General features: G+C 37.8%; 1 protein-coding gene across 1 annotated transcript; it reads left to right on the forward strand.

The window, feature by feature from the left end:
* The first annotated feature begins 499 nt into the window (after positions 1-499).
* EYE (conserved oligomeric Golgi complex component-related / COG complex component-like protein) lies at positions 500-14,834 on the forward strand. Its single transcript, XM_088962259.1, has 10 exons — positions 500-1,070; positions 1,848-1,937; positions 2,057-2,176; positions 2,291-2,392; positions 2,520-2,800; positions 9,110-9,255; positions 9,686-9,884; positions 12,851-13,532; positions 13,880-14,212; positions 14,333-14,834. The coding sequence occupies exons 1-10, from the start codon at positions 786-788 to the stop codon at positions 14,612-14,614; spliced, it is 2,520 nt and encodes an 839-aa protein (XP_088818385.1). The 5' UTR covers positions 500-785; the 3' UTR covers positions 14,615-14,834.
* Positions 14,835-15,233: the final 399 nt, after the last annotated feature.

Here is a 15,233-nt window from a genome sequence, read left to right on the forward strand (position 1 = left end):
TATGTGCATATACATGAAAAACGGTGATGAAAATCACCTTACCAATATTAGTGTTACTCACTGCCTATGTGGCAGAAACACTACCATGAACGTGTTTTTTTGTAAAAAACGGATCTGGCAAGCGTGGACATTTTTTTTTTATAATCGGTCCCAAAAAATGCTCATGTTTCCAAACACCTTAATGTTCCAACTTCCAAAACCGTGATTTTTACCATAGCCATTTTAATTAACTTCAATGGAAAAGACAATAGACAGAACAAACTGTAAAAAAAGTAAGATGGTTTCATGAATTAAAACAGGTAAAATAAATTAAAAAAAGATAATTTAGATATTTAAAAAATTTTAAATAATAGGATGAGAATCCTTTTTTAAGTTAACGAACGGAATGTTAACGAAGGGGTATTTGTCTAACTGTCAAAATTCATGGGGCCTTTGTCACTGATTCTATAGTATAAAAAATGTGTCTTCATAATTTACACAAAGAAATAAAAACAAGGTATCACGATTAATGAATAAATCTCACGATTACTCCCAAAAAATATACGGGGCGAAGTGTCACAGTCCTAAAGAACAGGGGGTTCTATGTAATTTAATTTTTTCTTCAGATATGTTCACACTTTTTTTTTTTTTTTTTTTTGGGTAGTAAGATTTGTTCACACTTCGTACTTCACACCGGTCACCGGGCAACTTCAGAGCTCCAGAGCCCTCTCCAAATTCCAACATGGAAGTCTTGAAACCAGGCGCGAACCAGAGATAGTTCGTGAAATCATATTGATCTAGGAAAGATGATGGTTGATTTGGGAGCGTTTTCTGACGAGAAATTCGATGCGAAGAAATGGATCAATGCGGTCTGCCAATCTCGGCACCCTCAAGACCCAGTGGAGAAGCACTTGGCGGATCTGGAAATGAAGTTGCAGATGATATCCGAAGAGATTGCTGCGTCTCTGGAGGAGCAGAGCAGTGCCTCTCTCCTTCGAGTCCCTCGTGCTAGCCGTGATGTCATTCGCCTCCGCGACGACGCCATCTCTCTCCGGAATTCTGTCACCGGCATCTTACTCAAGCTGAAAAAGGTACCCAGATCCATCCTCCATTCTACTAAATTCTTTATCCGAGTAGAATTTTAGTTCGTTTAAAATAGCAGATCCAAGGTGGAAATTTGGTGGCATTTCTCTTTGGTTACAGAGATATAATATGCTTGTCAAAATGCAGCCACTGATGGCGGGAATTCCAGGGTCTGTAGGCAAGTACATGTTAATGATCGGGGAGTAAATTATACAAGGATTCCAAACTTGATATGTCCAATTTTTGATGTATTTATTCACATGAACGTGGTATAATGCTGATTTGTGTTTTTAATATGAATGTCTTGCATCAGATAATAAATTCATAACGTGGTTATGAGAATCAGAAAATTGTAATTCAGAGATACATGATTATATTAATTGACATCCCTAAATTGCCTATGGTATGGTGACCCCAAACTATTGTATCAAAAATAAGTAAACAAGCAAAAAGCATATGAAGTGAGTGTTTACCAAATGTTATGCCTTGGTACCACATGCACTCTCTGGGGTCTGGCAAGTTCCCTGAGGACATAATAACCTGGTGATTGCCTTTGTTAGATGTGTTGTCACTTGTTCTTGTTTCTCGAGCTAGCAACCAGGTGGGCATCTTCGCTAGAATTTTCTGCAAACAAGTTTCATGTGGCATGGATGTGCCATGTGGATGGCTGATAGAATGTAGAAGAGAACTTCTGAATCATATTGGTACTTTGGTACCTTTGGTGCTACGTTTTCGAAGGAGCAAAAAACTATAAATATTTATAGAATTTGTCCTTTCAACTGCAGGCAGAGGGTTCATCAGCTGAATCTGTAGCTGCCCTTGCTAAAGTTGACACGGTCAAGCAGAGGATGGAAGCTGCATATAAGACATTGCAGGTAATAATAGTCTTGAATGTTGATTACTCATATTTATGTGCTTTACCAGTTGAGTGGAGGAAGTTTGTGTTTGTGTTATGCTATTTCAATATTCTAAAGCTATTTTCCATTGAAAAAAGGATGCTGCAGGATTGACACAATTGAGTGCAAGTGTTGAGGATGTTTTTGCCAGTGGTGATCTACCGCGGGCTGCAGAAACCTTAGCGAACATGAGACATTGTTTGTCTGCCGTTGGTGAGGTAATCTATTCTCTTCATTAGTTAATTTACGCACTAAATTTACTTTCCTAAGCATGGTCTTCTGGAACTTAATGTGTTTTTTGTAAGATTTATATTTTCCTTCCACATGTTCAGGTTGCAGAGTTTTCCAATGTTAGAAAGCAGCTTGAAGTCTTAGAGGATAGGTTAGAGGCAATGGTTCAACCTCGTCTTTCTGATGCTTTATCCAACCGCAAGGTTTACTTTGATCTCATATCTTGTACACTTACTGGCTGCTTTCTTTTCAAAGAGTTTTCTAACTTCATCTTGGCCTTGTAGTCTGCATGTCTAGATTTGCTAATTTATTCTCTATTTTCTATTATAGGTTGATGCTGTTCAAGATTTACGGAATATCCTGATTCGAATTGGAAGGTTCAAGTCTCTAGAGCTGCAGTACACAAAAGTCCACCTAAAGCCAATCAGGCAACTTTGGGAAGAATTTGAGTCCAGGCAGCGAACTGCTAAGCTTGCAAGTGAGTGGCATGATGGTGAACCACTATCAAATGTTACTGAGTCTCAATCAGCTTTGTCTGTACTTTCATTTTCCAGTTGGTTGCCAAGTTTCTATGACGAAGTGCTACTCTATCTTGAACAGGAATGGAAGTGGTATGGTTATATCCTCCCCTCTTCTCTCATTTGAATCTTCTGTCAATACTGTCAAGCAAGAATGCAGCAATTATATATGAAATAAGTATATATATGCTTTGGGAACACTTGTTACACAAACAATGTCTTTTATACCAGGGCTGTGTTTTTTGCTATTGTTAATGTGTAAATATTTGTCCAAGACAATAGACATAAATAATTTGATTTTTCCCTTTACTAGTCAAGTTGCAAATTGGCCACAAAGCTAAAGACAGCCCTTTTTTTTGGTACATTGCTTCCTTCAAGGCATTGAGGTGTACCCTCTTCTTGCATAGCAAGATGCTGGTCAAGGTTGATTTCAAAGGGCTTTACTTTGAAGACACGAGGAGAGATCTACCTAGATTCTTCAATCCTCTCTCAATGCCTATCAGGATAACCACTATTCCACTCATCCTTGATGGTGACTAGAGACTTTGATGGCTGCTTTGGGCTTAATTTTGCAGCTGCAGGCATTTAATGGTTTTTCCCCCAATCCTCTCCCAGTGCCTATTAGGAGAACCACTCTTCCACTCATCCACGATGGTGACTAGAGACTTCGATGGCTGCTTCAGGCTTAATTTTTGAGCTGTAGGCATTTATGGTTTTTTATATGGTTCTTCAGTGGCCTCTTAGGTGATGCTGATTCCACTGAAGCTGAGGTTAGATCCCTCCATATTGGGATCAGAATGACATAATAGTTACATGTGCCTCAATGGTTACTATTAACCGGAGCCAAACACTAGGTAGACCCATGTCACCTTATTCACTTCTTGAGTGAAATTATAGTACCTCATGCTGCCTGCTCTGGTGGATTTCTAGGGAGCAAAATTCTAAGGTTGATGGATTATCCAAGTCAAGGATTGAGAGAGCCTTTTTGTATATTGACAGGTTATTGCCTGATTAATTCTTGTTTTGAGGGGAGGGCTAATTGTCTAGATTGTTTGTAATTGTGTATGTTATGGTTCAGATCTGTACTTTTTCAGTTGTAAATAGCAAAGAAAAGAGTAGAGAAGAAAGAGAGAGAGAAGAGAAGAGAAAGGCTGGTTTGAACTAGAGAAGAATTCTATCTCTCTAGTTGGCTAGATGTTATTTATAGGTTTCTAATTAAAAGAAGAAAGACATTTATGCCCCTACTTAAGTATGGGACACAACACTTAAAACCAAAACAAACAGACGTTACACTTCAGTCTTAACATAAAACAAAATGACCACTACCCTGCTACAACTGACTCTAATACTCCCCCTCAAGCTGGTGAGTATATGTCATATAGTCCAAGCTTGTTACATATGTAATCCACTTTTCCCTAACTCAAACCTTTGGTGAACAAGTTTGCCCATTGACTTCCTACGTTTACATTTGCGTTACTTAATCACTCCACTGAGTACCTTCTCTCTCATAAAGTGACAATCAACTTCTATATGTTTTGTTCTTTCATGGAAAACTAAGTCGGAAGAAATGTGGATTGTAGCTTGGTTGTCACAATAGAGCTTCATAGGAGTATAAATCGAATACCCCATCTTTTGTAAGAGGTTCTTCAACCATACTAATTCAAATGTAGTGTATGCCATGGCTCTATATTCAGCTTAAACATTGTTTCTTGCTCTTCCATGTTACCAAATTGCCCCCAAGAAAGGTACAATACCCTGTAGCGGACCTCTTGTCAGATATTGAACCAGTCCAATCAACATTTGTGTATCCCTCTATCTCAAGACTTCCTCCACTCTTATATAACAAGCCATGACTTGGAAGTTGAAGATTCTGCATAAATTGACTCACCACACTAACTGCAAATGATATATCTAGCCGAGTGATGGTTAGGTAATTCAACTTACCTACAACCTCCTGAAACTTCCAAGATCTTCAAACTCTTCACTTGCATCACTACTTAACTTGACATTTGGTTCCATGGGTGTTTCAGTTCGTTTGGCACCTAACAATCTTGTCTCCTCTAACAAATCAAGAACATACTTCCTTTGGCACAGATTAATACCATGCTTAGACCTTACTATCTCTATCCCCAAAAATATTTTAATTTATCAAGATCCTTTTTCTGGAAGTGATCATGTAGAAAGATCTTTAGTGTATCAATCCCCAATCTGTCATTGCTAGTAATAACAATGTCATCTACATATACCATCAACAACATCTCCCTAGCATCTAAATCATAACTAACTATTGAGTGGTCAACCTGGCATTGTTTCATGCCAAATTCTTTCACCGCTTTATTGAATCTACCAAACCATACACGGGGAGACTGTTTAAGTCAATAAATGACCCCGCCTTGAGTTTGCACACCTTACCATCCTCCCCTTGAGCAACAAACCCTGGTGGTTGCTTCATATAGACCTCCTCAAGAAGGTCATCATGTAAAAAGGCATTCTTGATGTCAAGCTGAAACAAAGGCCAATATACATAGCAGTTAGGGATACCAAAACACCAATTGGGCCAATCTAGCAATAGGGGAGAAGATCTCAGTCAACACCATACAATTGTGAGTAGCCTTTTACAACCAACCAAGCTTTCAACCGCTCTACACTACTATTTGGTAAATACTTGATAGTGTATACTCACTTACAACCTACAACATGCTTGCCAGTAGGGAGAGTGGTGAGATCCCACGTATGATTATGAGTCAGAGCTGAGAGTTCTTCTTTCATTACATGGCACCACCTTGGAGTGGCAAGAGCTTCCTAGACATCCTTAGGAACAAAAACAGAAGACAATATAGAAACAAACTGGCGATGGGATGCAAAAAGGTGAGATACGAAAACATAATTTGAAATGGGATGAAGGGTGCAATTGTGTTTACCTTTCCGCAAGGCAATAAGAAGATCAAGGTCAGAGATAGGGGGTGGGGCTGATGCTGGTGCAGGAATAATTGCTAGATCTCTGTCAACGATGAAGAGGTTGGAGGAGGAGCCAGTACATGTTAATGTTTATACACTTGTCGGGTGGGTGGTCGTTCAAGAGGAAGCCGTACTGGAGGCAAAGACTTGGCCACAACTAGAACAAGAGGAATGGGATCCTCAACGGGAACTAGTAGTGGAGGTGGAGAAAGAGAAGAGACATTCGACTTAGAGAAAAATGGAATAGACTCGAAGAATGTAACATCGGGACACACAAAAGAACGTCGAGAACTAGGGCTATAACACATACCCTTTTCTAGTCCTAGAATAACCAAGAAAGATACACTTAGTGGATCATGCATCTAACTTGTCCATTCCAGGCCCAAGATTATGGACAAAACACACACCTAAAGACCTTGGGAGTAAGAGGAAAATGAGACATGGTAGGAAACAAAACAAAGAAGGGAGAATGACCTTCAAGGATAGACATGGGGGTCCAATTAATAAGGAACCAAGATGTAAGAACAACATCACTCCAAAAACGTCTGGGTACATTCATATGGTGCAAAAGGGACCGAATAGTCTCCAAAAGATGACAGTTCTTTCTCTCAGTCACCCCATTTATTTTGCTGAGGGTGTAGGTACATGAGGTTTGATGGATAATGCCATGTTGTTCCAAATATTCCTAAAACAGTATAAAAGTCTTCTTGGCCATTATCAGAATGAATAATCTTAATATCTATGCTAAATTGATTGCAAATTTCATAAAACTTTTGGAAAATATAAAACAATGCACTCCTTTCTTTCATAAGATAAAATCATGTCATCCTTTAATATTCATCAACAAAAATTACAAAGTACTTGTAACTAGTATATGACACTATTTTATTTGGACCCCAAATGCCCGAATGGACTAAAGAAAAAGGACTCAACATACGACTATCAACCTTAGGACTAAAGGAAACACGATGATGTTTCTCAAACTGACACGACTCACAGTCCAAAGTAGAAAGACGATTCAAGGACGGAACAAGTAACTTAAGTGCTTTAAGAGACAAATGGCAAAGTTTATAGTGCCATTGAAGAGGAGAAAGAGATGATTAAGGGCTGTTGATGAACCACCACCATCAAGATAATACAGTTCATTAGCTTCATGCCCTCCACCAATTTTCATCCCCATCTTGAGATCCTGAAAAACACAAGAAGGGTAAAATGTGATAGAGCAATTAAGAGACTTGATCAATTTACTAACAGACATAAGGGTAAATGGAAATTTGGGAACATACAAAACCAAGGACAGGGACAACGAATCTATGTCAACATTACCACTAGTCCACTACCACATATGGAAGATGTGGATGGCTGAGAAAGGGAGGAAAATACACATGGAGTCCCAGTCATATGATTGAAAGCTCTAGATCCAATAATCCAATGAGAGGGTTTGGATGCCAAACAAGCCATACCTGAATGTGAGAGGGTAGCCATATTCTTGAGAAGTAGCCTTGATGAACTTCTCATACTCATCATGTGGGACACTCATCATCTCTTTCTTGGAGACATTGGTAGATGTAGGTCTCTAATCAGTTTGCTGAATTTCCTGTCTTGAACTATTACTACCACTAGCCACTACATGATTTGCCCAAGTTGAAGGTGGGTTATGTACTTCATAACAAAAGTTGATAGCGTGTCCTTCCATACCACAATGTGTATACCTCATCGGACCATTACTACGTCCTCTGTCACGAGTTCCCCCTGAATTTCGACCTCCAATACGCTCACCACCATGACCTGATTGAACTCCCCGAGCTCCTCCTCTACCTCCATGACCTCCCCCTTTTGTCACTACAAAGGTAGACCTATCAGAGATGGTAGAGTTCTTTGTAGGTCGAATAGAAACCCTCCAAAGATGGGCAAACACCTCTTCAAGAGAGATGAGGGAAGACTCACCTAGTATCCGTGCTCTCACCGATTCATATTCAGACTTAAACCCTACTAAAAATCTGGTTACATCAAGTTGCTCTCTCTGTTGTTGCTGAATTTTGATATCAGAGGTAGGGGGATGATACACATTCAACTCATTTCGAAGGTTCCTCATACTAGTATGATATTCTTCCTAACTTTGATTACCTTGTTGTAGATTAAAATACTCGTGATAAAACTGGTATACTCTGGTATGATTATCTTGTCTAGAGTAAAGCTTCTTTGCATGGTCCCAAACCTCATTGTTTATATCTAAGAACATAAAGTTAACACTAATCTTGGGTTCCATGCTATTCCATAGCCATGTCATAATCTGTGCATCTTCTTGTTTACAATCACTATACCCTTGAGAATCAATGGGGTTTTTTCTTTTTTCACATGTTTCAATACTGTCTCCCATAGCTGCCATTTAAAAAAAAAAACTTCCCACTCACTAGTATATCACACCACTTCTCTTGCTGGTCACCACACTGTACCACTAATGGCTGATTATTGCTGAAAACATATGCTGTCACAGTTTTCAGCAATAACAGTCACTGCTGTCCTACACTTTCAGCACCACATAACCACTCGAACACACCACTAGGTGTGCAATTCATCAATACCAGTTTCACACTACAACACCCATGCAACCATCTATCTGAACCACACAAATCCGTCCTGCACCAATCTGTCCACTATACTACCTGAAAGAGCCCTCTGCAATCCATTGATTAGAGGGTTTTCTACCAACCACCTGAAACAAGCACTGCACCACCAACTGGAGGCATAAAAACTCCATAGGAAAAAAGAATGATCACTTCTGCAAATCTCCAAGTGATCTATGAGATATCTGCAGAGAATTAGGGTAAGGGGCAATGCAAAAATTCTGGGCAGATCCGAACTTGTTACATTTGCTCTATACCATGTTATGATGGTTCAGATCTGTACTTTTTTCAGTTGTAATTAACAGAGAAAAGAGTAGAGAAGAAAGAGAGGGAAGAGAAGAAGAAGTAGAAGAGAAAGGCTGGTTCGAACTAGAGAAGAATTCTATCTCTCTAGTCAGCCAGATGTTATTTATAGGTTTCTAATTAAAAGAACAAAGACATTTATGCCCCTACTTAAGTATGGGACACAACACTTACACCAAAACATAACAGACATTACACCCCACTCTTAACATAAAAAACCCCTCTACAGCCGACTCTAACAGTGTATATCCCCTTGTTTGCTCTCCTTTTCCTTACATTTAAAGCAAATGATATTTTTCCTTTTTTTCTTTTCCTTTCTTCATTGTTTTGAGAAAAGAAGTCCTATGGCTGCATGGTGTTTTATGAGTACCTGTGCATCTTTATTGATTAAAGAAAAAAGTAATATATGTACAAAGTGTTTACAAGTAGAAAGCCTTGTCATCTATTGACATGATTAAATATTTGTGCATTCAAGTTATGAAACTCAATATAACACGTTACACATTTTCTGCAGGTGTATGGTTGCTTTTCCTGATGACTATAAAGTTCTTGTTCCAAAGATACTGATTGAAACAATGGTGGCACTTAATGCAAGCTTTGTTTCTCGTATCAACCTTGCAACTGGAGATGTTGTTTCTGAAACAAGAACACTAGCTAAAGGTTAGTCATCCATTTGGATTTTTCCTCTTGATTGTCCAAGTATGTTTTTAGATATGAAGGTTATTTTGCATTTTCTTATTAGATTGTATATGGAATGGAGTGGGAGCAGAAATATACAACAGAAAATGATTAACGACATTCTTATTGATTGTATTTGTCCAAGTATGATCGTATCAACCTTGCATTTTGCATTTTCCAAACAGCAGATGTTTTAGCTGCATTTTTCACTGTTTAGTGGATTTTGGAACCTAAAGGACATTCATTTTGACTATCCTTGTTTCCCCTTCTATCTCTTGAATCCAACCACAGCCTTAGATAATACTAGAGCACATTTTGTGATTTTATGTATTTGATGCCAGTGTTCTAAAATTGTGGAAGGCAAGGTTAATTTTGTCTTTATCTCTGATTTCCTTCATCTGGAAAATGTCAGGTGTCCTGGATATCTTATCTGGAGATATGCCTAAAGGTACTAAGATACAGACTAAGCATCTTGAGGCACTGATAGAACTGCACAATATGACTGGTACTTTTGCGAGGAATATCCATCACTTGTTTTCAGAATCTGATCTCCAGGTTTTACTGGACACAGTGAAGGCCATCTATTCTCCTTATGAATTATATAAACAAAGGTGAACGCATAAACTGAACAATGCTGTGGTTTGTAGATTTCTAACTTGTATAGTCAAAGCACGGTCTATGTGTCAACTAGGCAACCACTTGGGCATTTTGGAGGCCTATCACCATACAACCATCTAGGTGGTTATTATTAGATGTAGACCTCTTAGTGGGGGAAATAAGAAATTGTTCTCCTTTTATATGTTGACATGACCATGGTTTTGGGTAATTATGAGTGTATAAAGAGCTAAAAATTAGGGCTCTTAATCCCTATTAGTTTATGCGCACTTCATGTCAAACCATGAAAGTTATTTTAAAAGCTTTTCATTTCTTTCTAAAATAAGGTATAAGTTGTCACTAGATCATTTATTTATGGTTTATAATGAGCATGCGATTACATAATGTTTATATATACATCATAATATGTGTTTGTGTTTATTGATTTATTTTTATTGCCTAGGTGTTGGCTTGTTTCTCCAGGCCATTACACTTAGGCTCCACTTGACTGCCTTAACTATATTATTTGTGACAATATCGTGGTTCAACTGCTTATGGACACTTCTGGTTAATGATTTTTAGTGAGTTTCATATGCTTTTGCTTTTCCTGCTCTGTATAGAGGTCTAAGTTATGCCTGTTACTCTTTAGTTTGTCTTTCAGTGTACAGTTTTTTTTCTAAGATCATTCTCAAAATGTGTAGGCATGCAAGTTAAAAACACATTTTATTATTTTTAACCTGATATTTTTAATGTCACTCCTAAAGAAAGTAGGAAAAGATTTTTCAATTCATTTTAATGTCCAGAAATTGTGATATGGTACACCAGCAGTTGGATTAAGAGGTTTTCATACGTGCAGATTGGAATTTAGGCATCATTACATGCATATGCTCAAATGTTGGGGGAGGGGGCCAAATAACCACACTTTGGCGAAGAACTTCCCCCTCTACAATCTCCTTTTTTTGTGAAACTCCATCCATGGATACAGAGCTAGAGGACTAAATCTGAATGATTTGTATCAGGATTTGCAAACCATTATTCATTCTTCTCCGTGACAGCTACAAATGGGTTGTATATATCCCTAGCATCAAACCATGACGTAAAGCTGAAATTTGATGGAAGTTGATCTAGAAAATTTGGAATAGCAGGTTTTGGTGACATCTTCACATGGTGGGGTAAAAGCACTTTGAGCCAGTGGCTATTGTTGCCTCTAATGAAGAGGAAGAGTTTGCATGGCTGTTGGGTCTCCCTATTGCCGAATGGAACTTAGATCAGCAGTGGCATCCTTGACTCACACTTTTTGGTGTAAGGGAAAGGGTGTTTGGTTTTTTTCTATTTATTGAAATTTCAGTTACAGTTACTAAATTTGTAGACTGCAATTTCAACTATGTAATTGACCAGAAATAACTTCCAATTGCTTTAGAACGAAGAATAAACCCATAGGTAATCCATAGGAACATTTTTTTTTATCAGTAACTGAAAACTTTTATTAATTAAGAGAAATATAAGTACAAGAAAGGGGGAGATAAAATGTCTTAGCTCCCCACCAATAGATTACAATCCATAGGAAGAATAAATAAGGTCCAAATTCTAAAACAACTGTAAATACCAACTAGTAATCCCACTAGAACTAAATAAATGAGAAGCAAGTCTCTAAAATAAGCCCCTTGTATAGAAACTTTCAATTCTTGTCAAAGACTTGCACTCTATTAGTAAAATGTCCATAGTTCCCCAAAGCACTTTGGATTCAAAGATCTTGGTTTCATTGGATAGATAACTGAAAAACCTACTTGTATCTGATCATACAAGATCAAGTCCAGAACATACGTTTTGACCCCTTAAACTTGGATTGCAAGAAAGGTGACATGATTGCAAGCAATCTCAACTTTTCAAAATTCTAAAAACTTTCTAATATAACTTTTTTAAACTGATATAACTCTTTAAGATGATTAACTCTATTCCTACAAGACCAAAATCTAGAGAATAGTTCTCAAAAGTTCAAATTGGCCAAAATTAGAATTACCCAAAACTATGAAACTGCTAATGCAGAAATATGGAGAAATTTGATTTCTTTTTCTATGGTTTCTTTCTCATTTTCTTTGTCTACTACATCATACACCGTCAGTTTTTTTCTGGAAGAGTATCTTGTGGTCACCCTACATAGATGTTAATTATCCCACGTCTTTGTTGTTTCAAAGGCAAAGGCTATAAAGATTCCTAACATGAATAAGCAATACTAGATAGAGAACTGAAAAAAAAGAACACGTTTACCTTCCTTTTCCAAGGGATTTCGATTATTATGTTCCATTTTAAAAGGGTCCATCACTTGGTGCATTGTGAAATCCGCTGACAAGTGTTGAAAAAACAGGTTTAAGTCTGAGGGCAGCCACTTCGTGTAAAATGTGTCAAAACTTAGGTCTATATCCTCTCCCAAGACTCCAGACAAGGACTAACATTGGGTAATGGCCCTTGGCCTTACACAGTCCAGTTTTAAAAGATGGATATCTGTATGAATATGAAAGCTTTTTTTTCTAGTAAAATGTAAACAAGGAAAAATTTATTTTGGCCTGCAAAAAGCAAGTGAAGTTTTCGTTTACATATGGATAGGGCAACACATATTTCTCTTTTGCTAAGTCTTGAGGAAAATCTGAATGCAATATTCTTTTGTTTTAAACAACTTCTCGTTTTTTTCTTTGATTTTCCCCCAAAAAGACATGATAAAATCATTTCTTTGGGAAGTGACATTAAACTTCACGTTCTATCTGCATGGTGTTCATAATAACAACTAAGGTACCTGCTTCTCTATAAATGCTTTCTGGTACTGTGAGGAAATTTTATTTTATCTTTTCCTTTTATGTTTATTTTATGTAGTGATTTTTTATTTTTTGCTAATTCAGCTTCTTGTTCTTCAATTTGAGTTTATATTCTCATGACATATTTTGATATTTTCCATTAGATGACTGACTACATGAACTTTATCTCCTAGATATGGACAGATGGAACGTGCCATCCTCTCTGCTGCAGTAATAGGTATAGATCTTAGAGGAGCAGTTGCTCGTGGTGTGGGTGCCCAGGGTATTGAACTCAGTGAAACAGTTCGGAGAATGGAGGAATCCATTCCGGTTGTCATTGTATTTCTTGAAGCAGCAGTAGAGAGATGCATCAACTTTACTGGAGGTTCTGAAGTGGATGAGCTTATTCTTGCACTTGATGATATTATGTTGCAGTATATTTCTACTCTGCAAGATACACTAAAATCCTTAAGAGCTGTGTGCGGAGTGGATATCCTTGGTGAAGGTTCTGGTGCAAAGAAGGATAGCTTGGATAGAAAAGAATCAATTCACAATGCACGCAAAATTGATACAGTCTCAGATGAGGAAGAGTGGGCTATTGTCCAAGGGGCATTACAAATACTTACAGTTGCAGATTGCCTAACTAGCAGATCCTCAGTTTTTGAAGCTTCGCTGAGAGCTACTCTTGCCAGGATCAGCACAAGTTTGTCACGTTCTAGATTTTGTTCAAGAGTAGACCAAAACCAATCTTCTGCAAATAATGATGGTGCAAATGGGGAATTATCCTTGGCTGGAAGGGCTGCTTTGGATGTAGCAGCTGTGCGCCTCATTGAAGCTCCTGAAAAATCTAGGAAACTCTTTAACCTTTTAGATCAGGTATGCTGGACCCTTTTATTGGATTTCTTATGCTATGAGCAATGTTTTGAAAGGGATGTGAGACTTGGGCCTTGAGCCTCACCTGAAAATGAGGCTCACCCGAAAAGCCAACTATTCAGCTTAATCTAACTGAAGCATATATAAAACAGAAATATGATGATCTAATTTTACCTTCTACTTCTTAATTTTATGTCTCTCTACTTTGAGGCATCTTTCTTATTTTCCTGTACAATTATTATCCAAGTCCTATTTTTCTTTGTCATGATAACCTTTTTTTGACATTCTGTTTTTACCTTTTCCTCCATTTCTTTTCATTACTTGAACACTATTTTTATGCCATCATGCAGTCAAAGGATCCTCGGTTTCATGCACTTCCACTTGCATCTCAGAGAGTAGCAGCCTTTGCAGAGACTGTTAATGAACTTGTCTATGATGTCCTCATATCCAAGGTACGGCAACGTTTGAGTGATGTGTCTCGGTTGCCAATCTGGTCTTCAGTGGAGGAGCCTAGTGCTTTCCCTCTCCCCAGCTTCAGTGCCTATCCTCAGACCTATGTGACTAGCGTTGGTGAATATCTTCTTACCCTACCTCAACAACTAGAGCCACTTGCAGAGGGCATCTCTAGCAGTGATGCAAATGCTGATGAAGCACAGTTCTTTGCAACTGAATGGATGTTCAAGGTACTTGACCTTCGATACCATTTTAACTTATGAAGAAGATCTTCATAAGAATTTCAATGCTTGTTTTTTTTGTTAAAGGTTACTACCACTCACCAATTTATGATTGATATTGTTTAAAAGGTTGCCGAAGGTGCTGTAGCAATTTACACAGAACAGTTGCGAGGAATTCAGTATATAACTGATCGAGGAGCACAGCAGCTTTCTGCTGATATCGAGTATTTGAGTAATGTGCTGTCAGCTTTGTCCATGCCAGTTCCTCAAGTCCTGTCTACGTTCCACACCTTCCTCTCAACTTCAAGAGACAAGATCCAGGATCTCTTGAAAACAGATGCTGTTAGTCAGCTTGATCTTCCAACTGCCCACCTTGTGTGTAAGATGCGGCGTGTGACTCTAGACCAATGATTCTTTTCTTCTCTTTAACAGTAAAACAAAGTTTTGCTTAAGGCCACTTGGATATGATTAATTTTCTTTCATAGGACAGTTCATGATATTTAGTATCTGCTGTCAGTTTGTGTAATGTATTCTTGCTTTACTTGTAGAATCAATGTTGTGAAGTGCTCAACACCTCTTCACTTTGAAGTAAATAGTAAAAATACAACTTTAATGCCGCTTTTCACCAACAGAATACAGTCGCCATTACTCCAGTGACGCCAGTGTCAAATTTTCAGTGAAGATCAAATCCAATAGTATGCCATCATTATATAGGCCAACAAAAACTGGCTAAAATCTAGCTTGATGGCAAATTATTTTGTGACAAGAATATATTTTTCTATTCTGTGCATAGTTTTAGGTATATATGTTTAGATACTTAGATACACATTGGTTTCCACCCGAATCCGGTTGTATCAACACTATTAGTTATGCTGGTCGATGTTCATATATCAACTAGAAATTTGAAAAAAAAAAGAAAACAATGAAACAAATTAATTGATAAAATAAAAGCCGATTTTAAATGATGATTTGAGTGTAAATTCTGATTTATTCTAGTGTCAAATTTCATCCTATTTTATCATAGATGAGG

Source organism: Nelumbo lutea, chromosome 1 (genome assembly GCF_056320005.1).
Source record: "Nelumbo lutea isolate HS-2025 chromosome 1, American lotus-T2T, whole genome shotgun sequence".
Taxonomy (NCBI): domain Eukaryota; kingdom Viridiplantae; phylum Streptophyta; class Magnoliopsida; order Proteales; family Nelumbonaceae; genus Nelumbo; species Nelumbo lutea.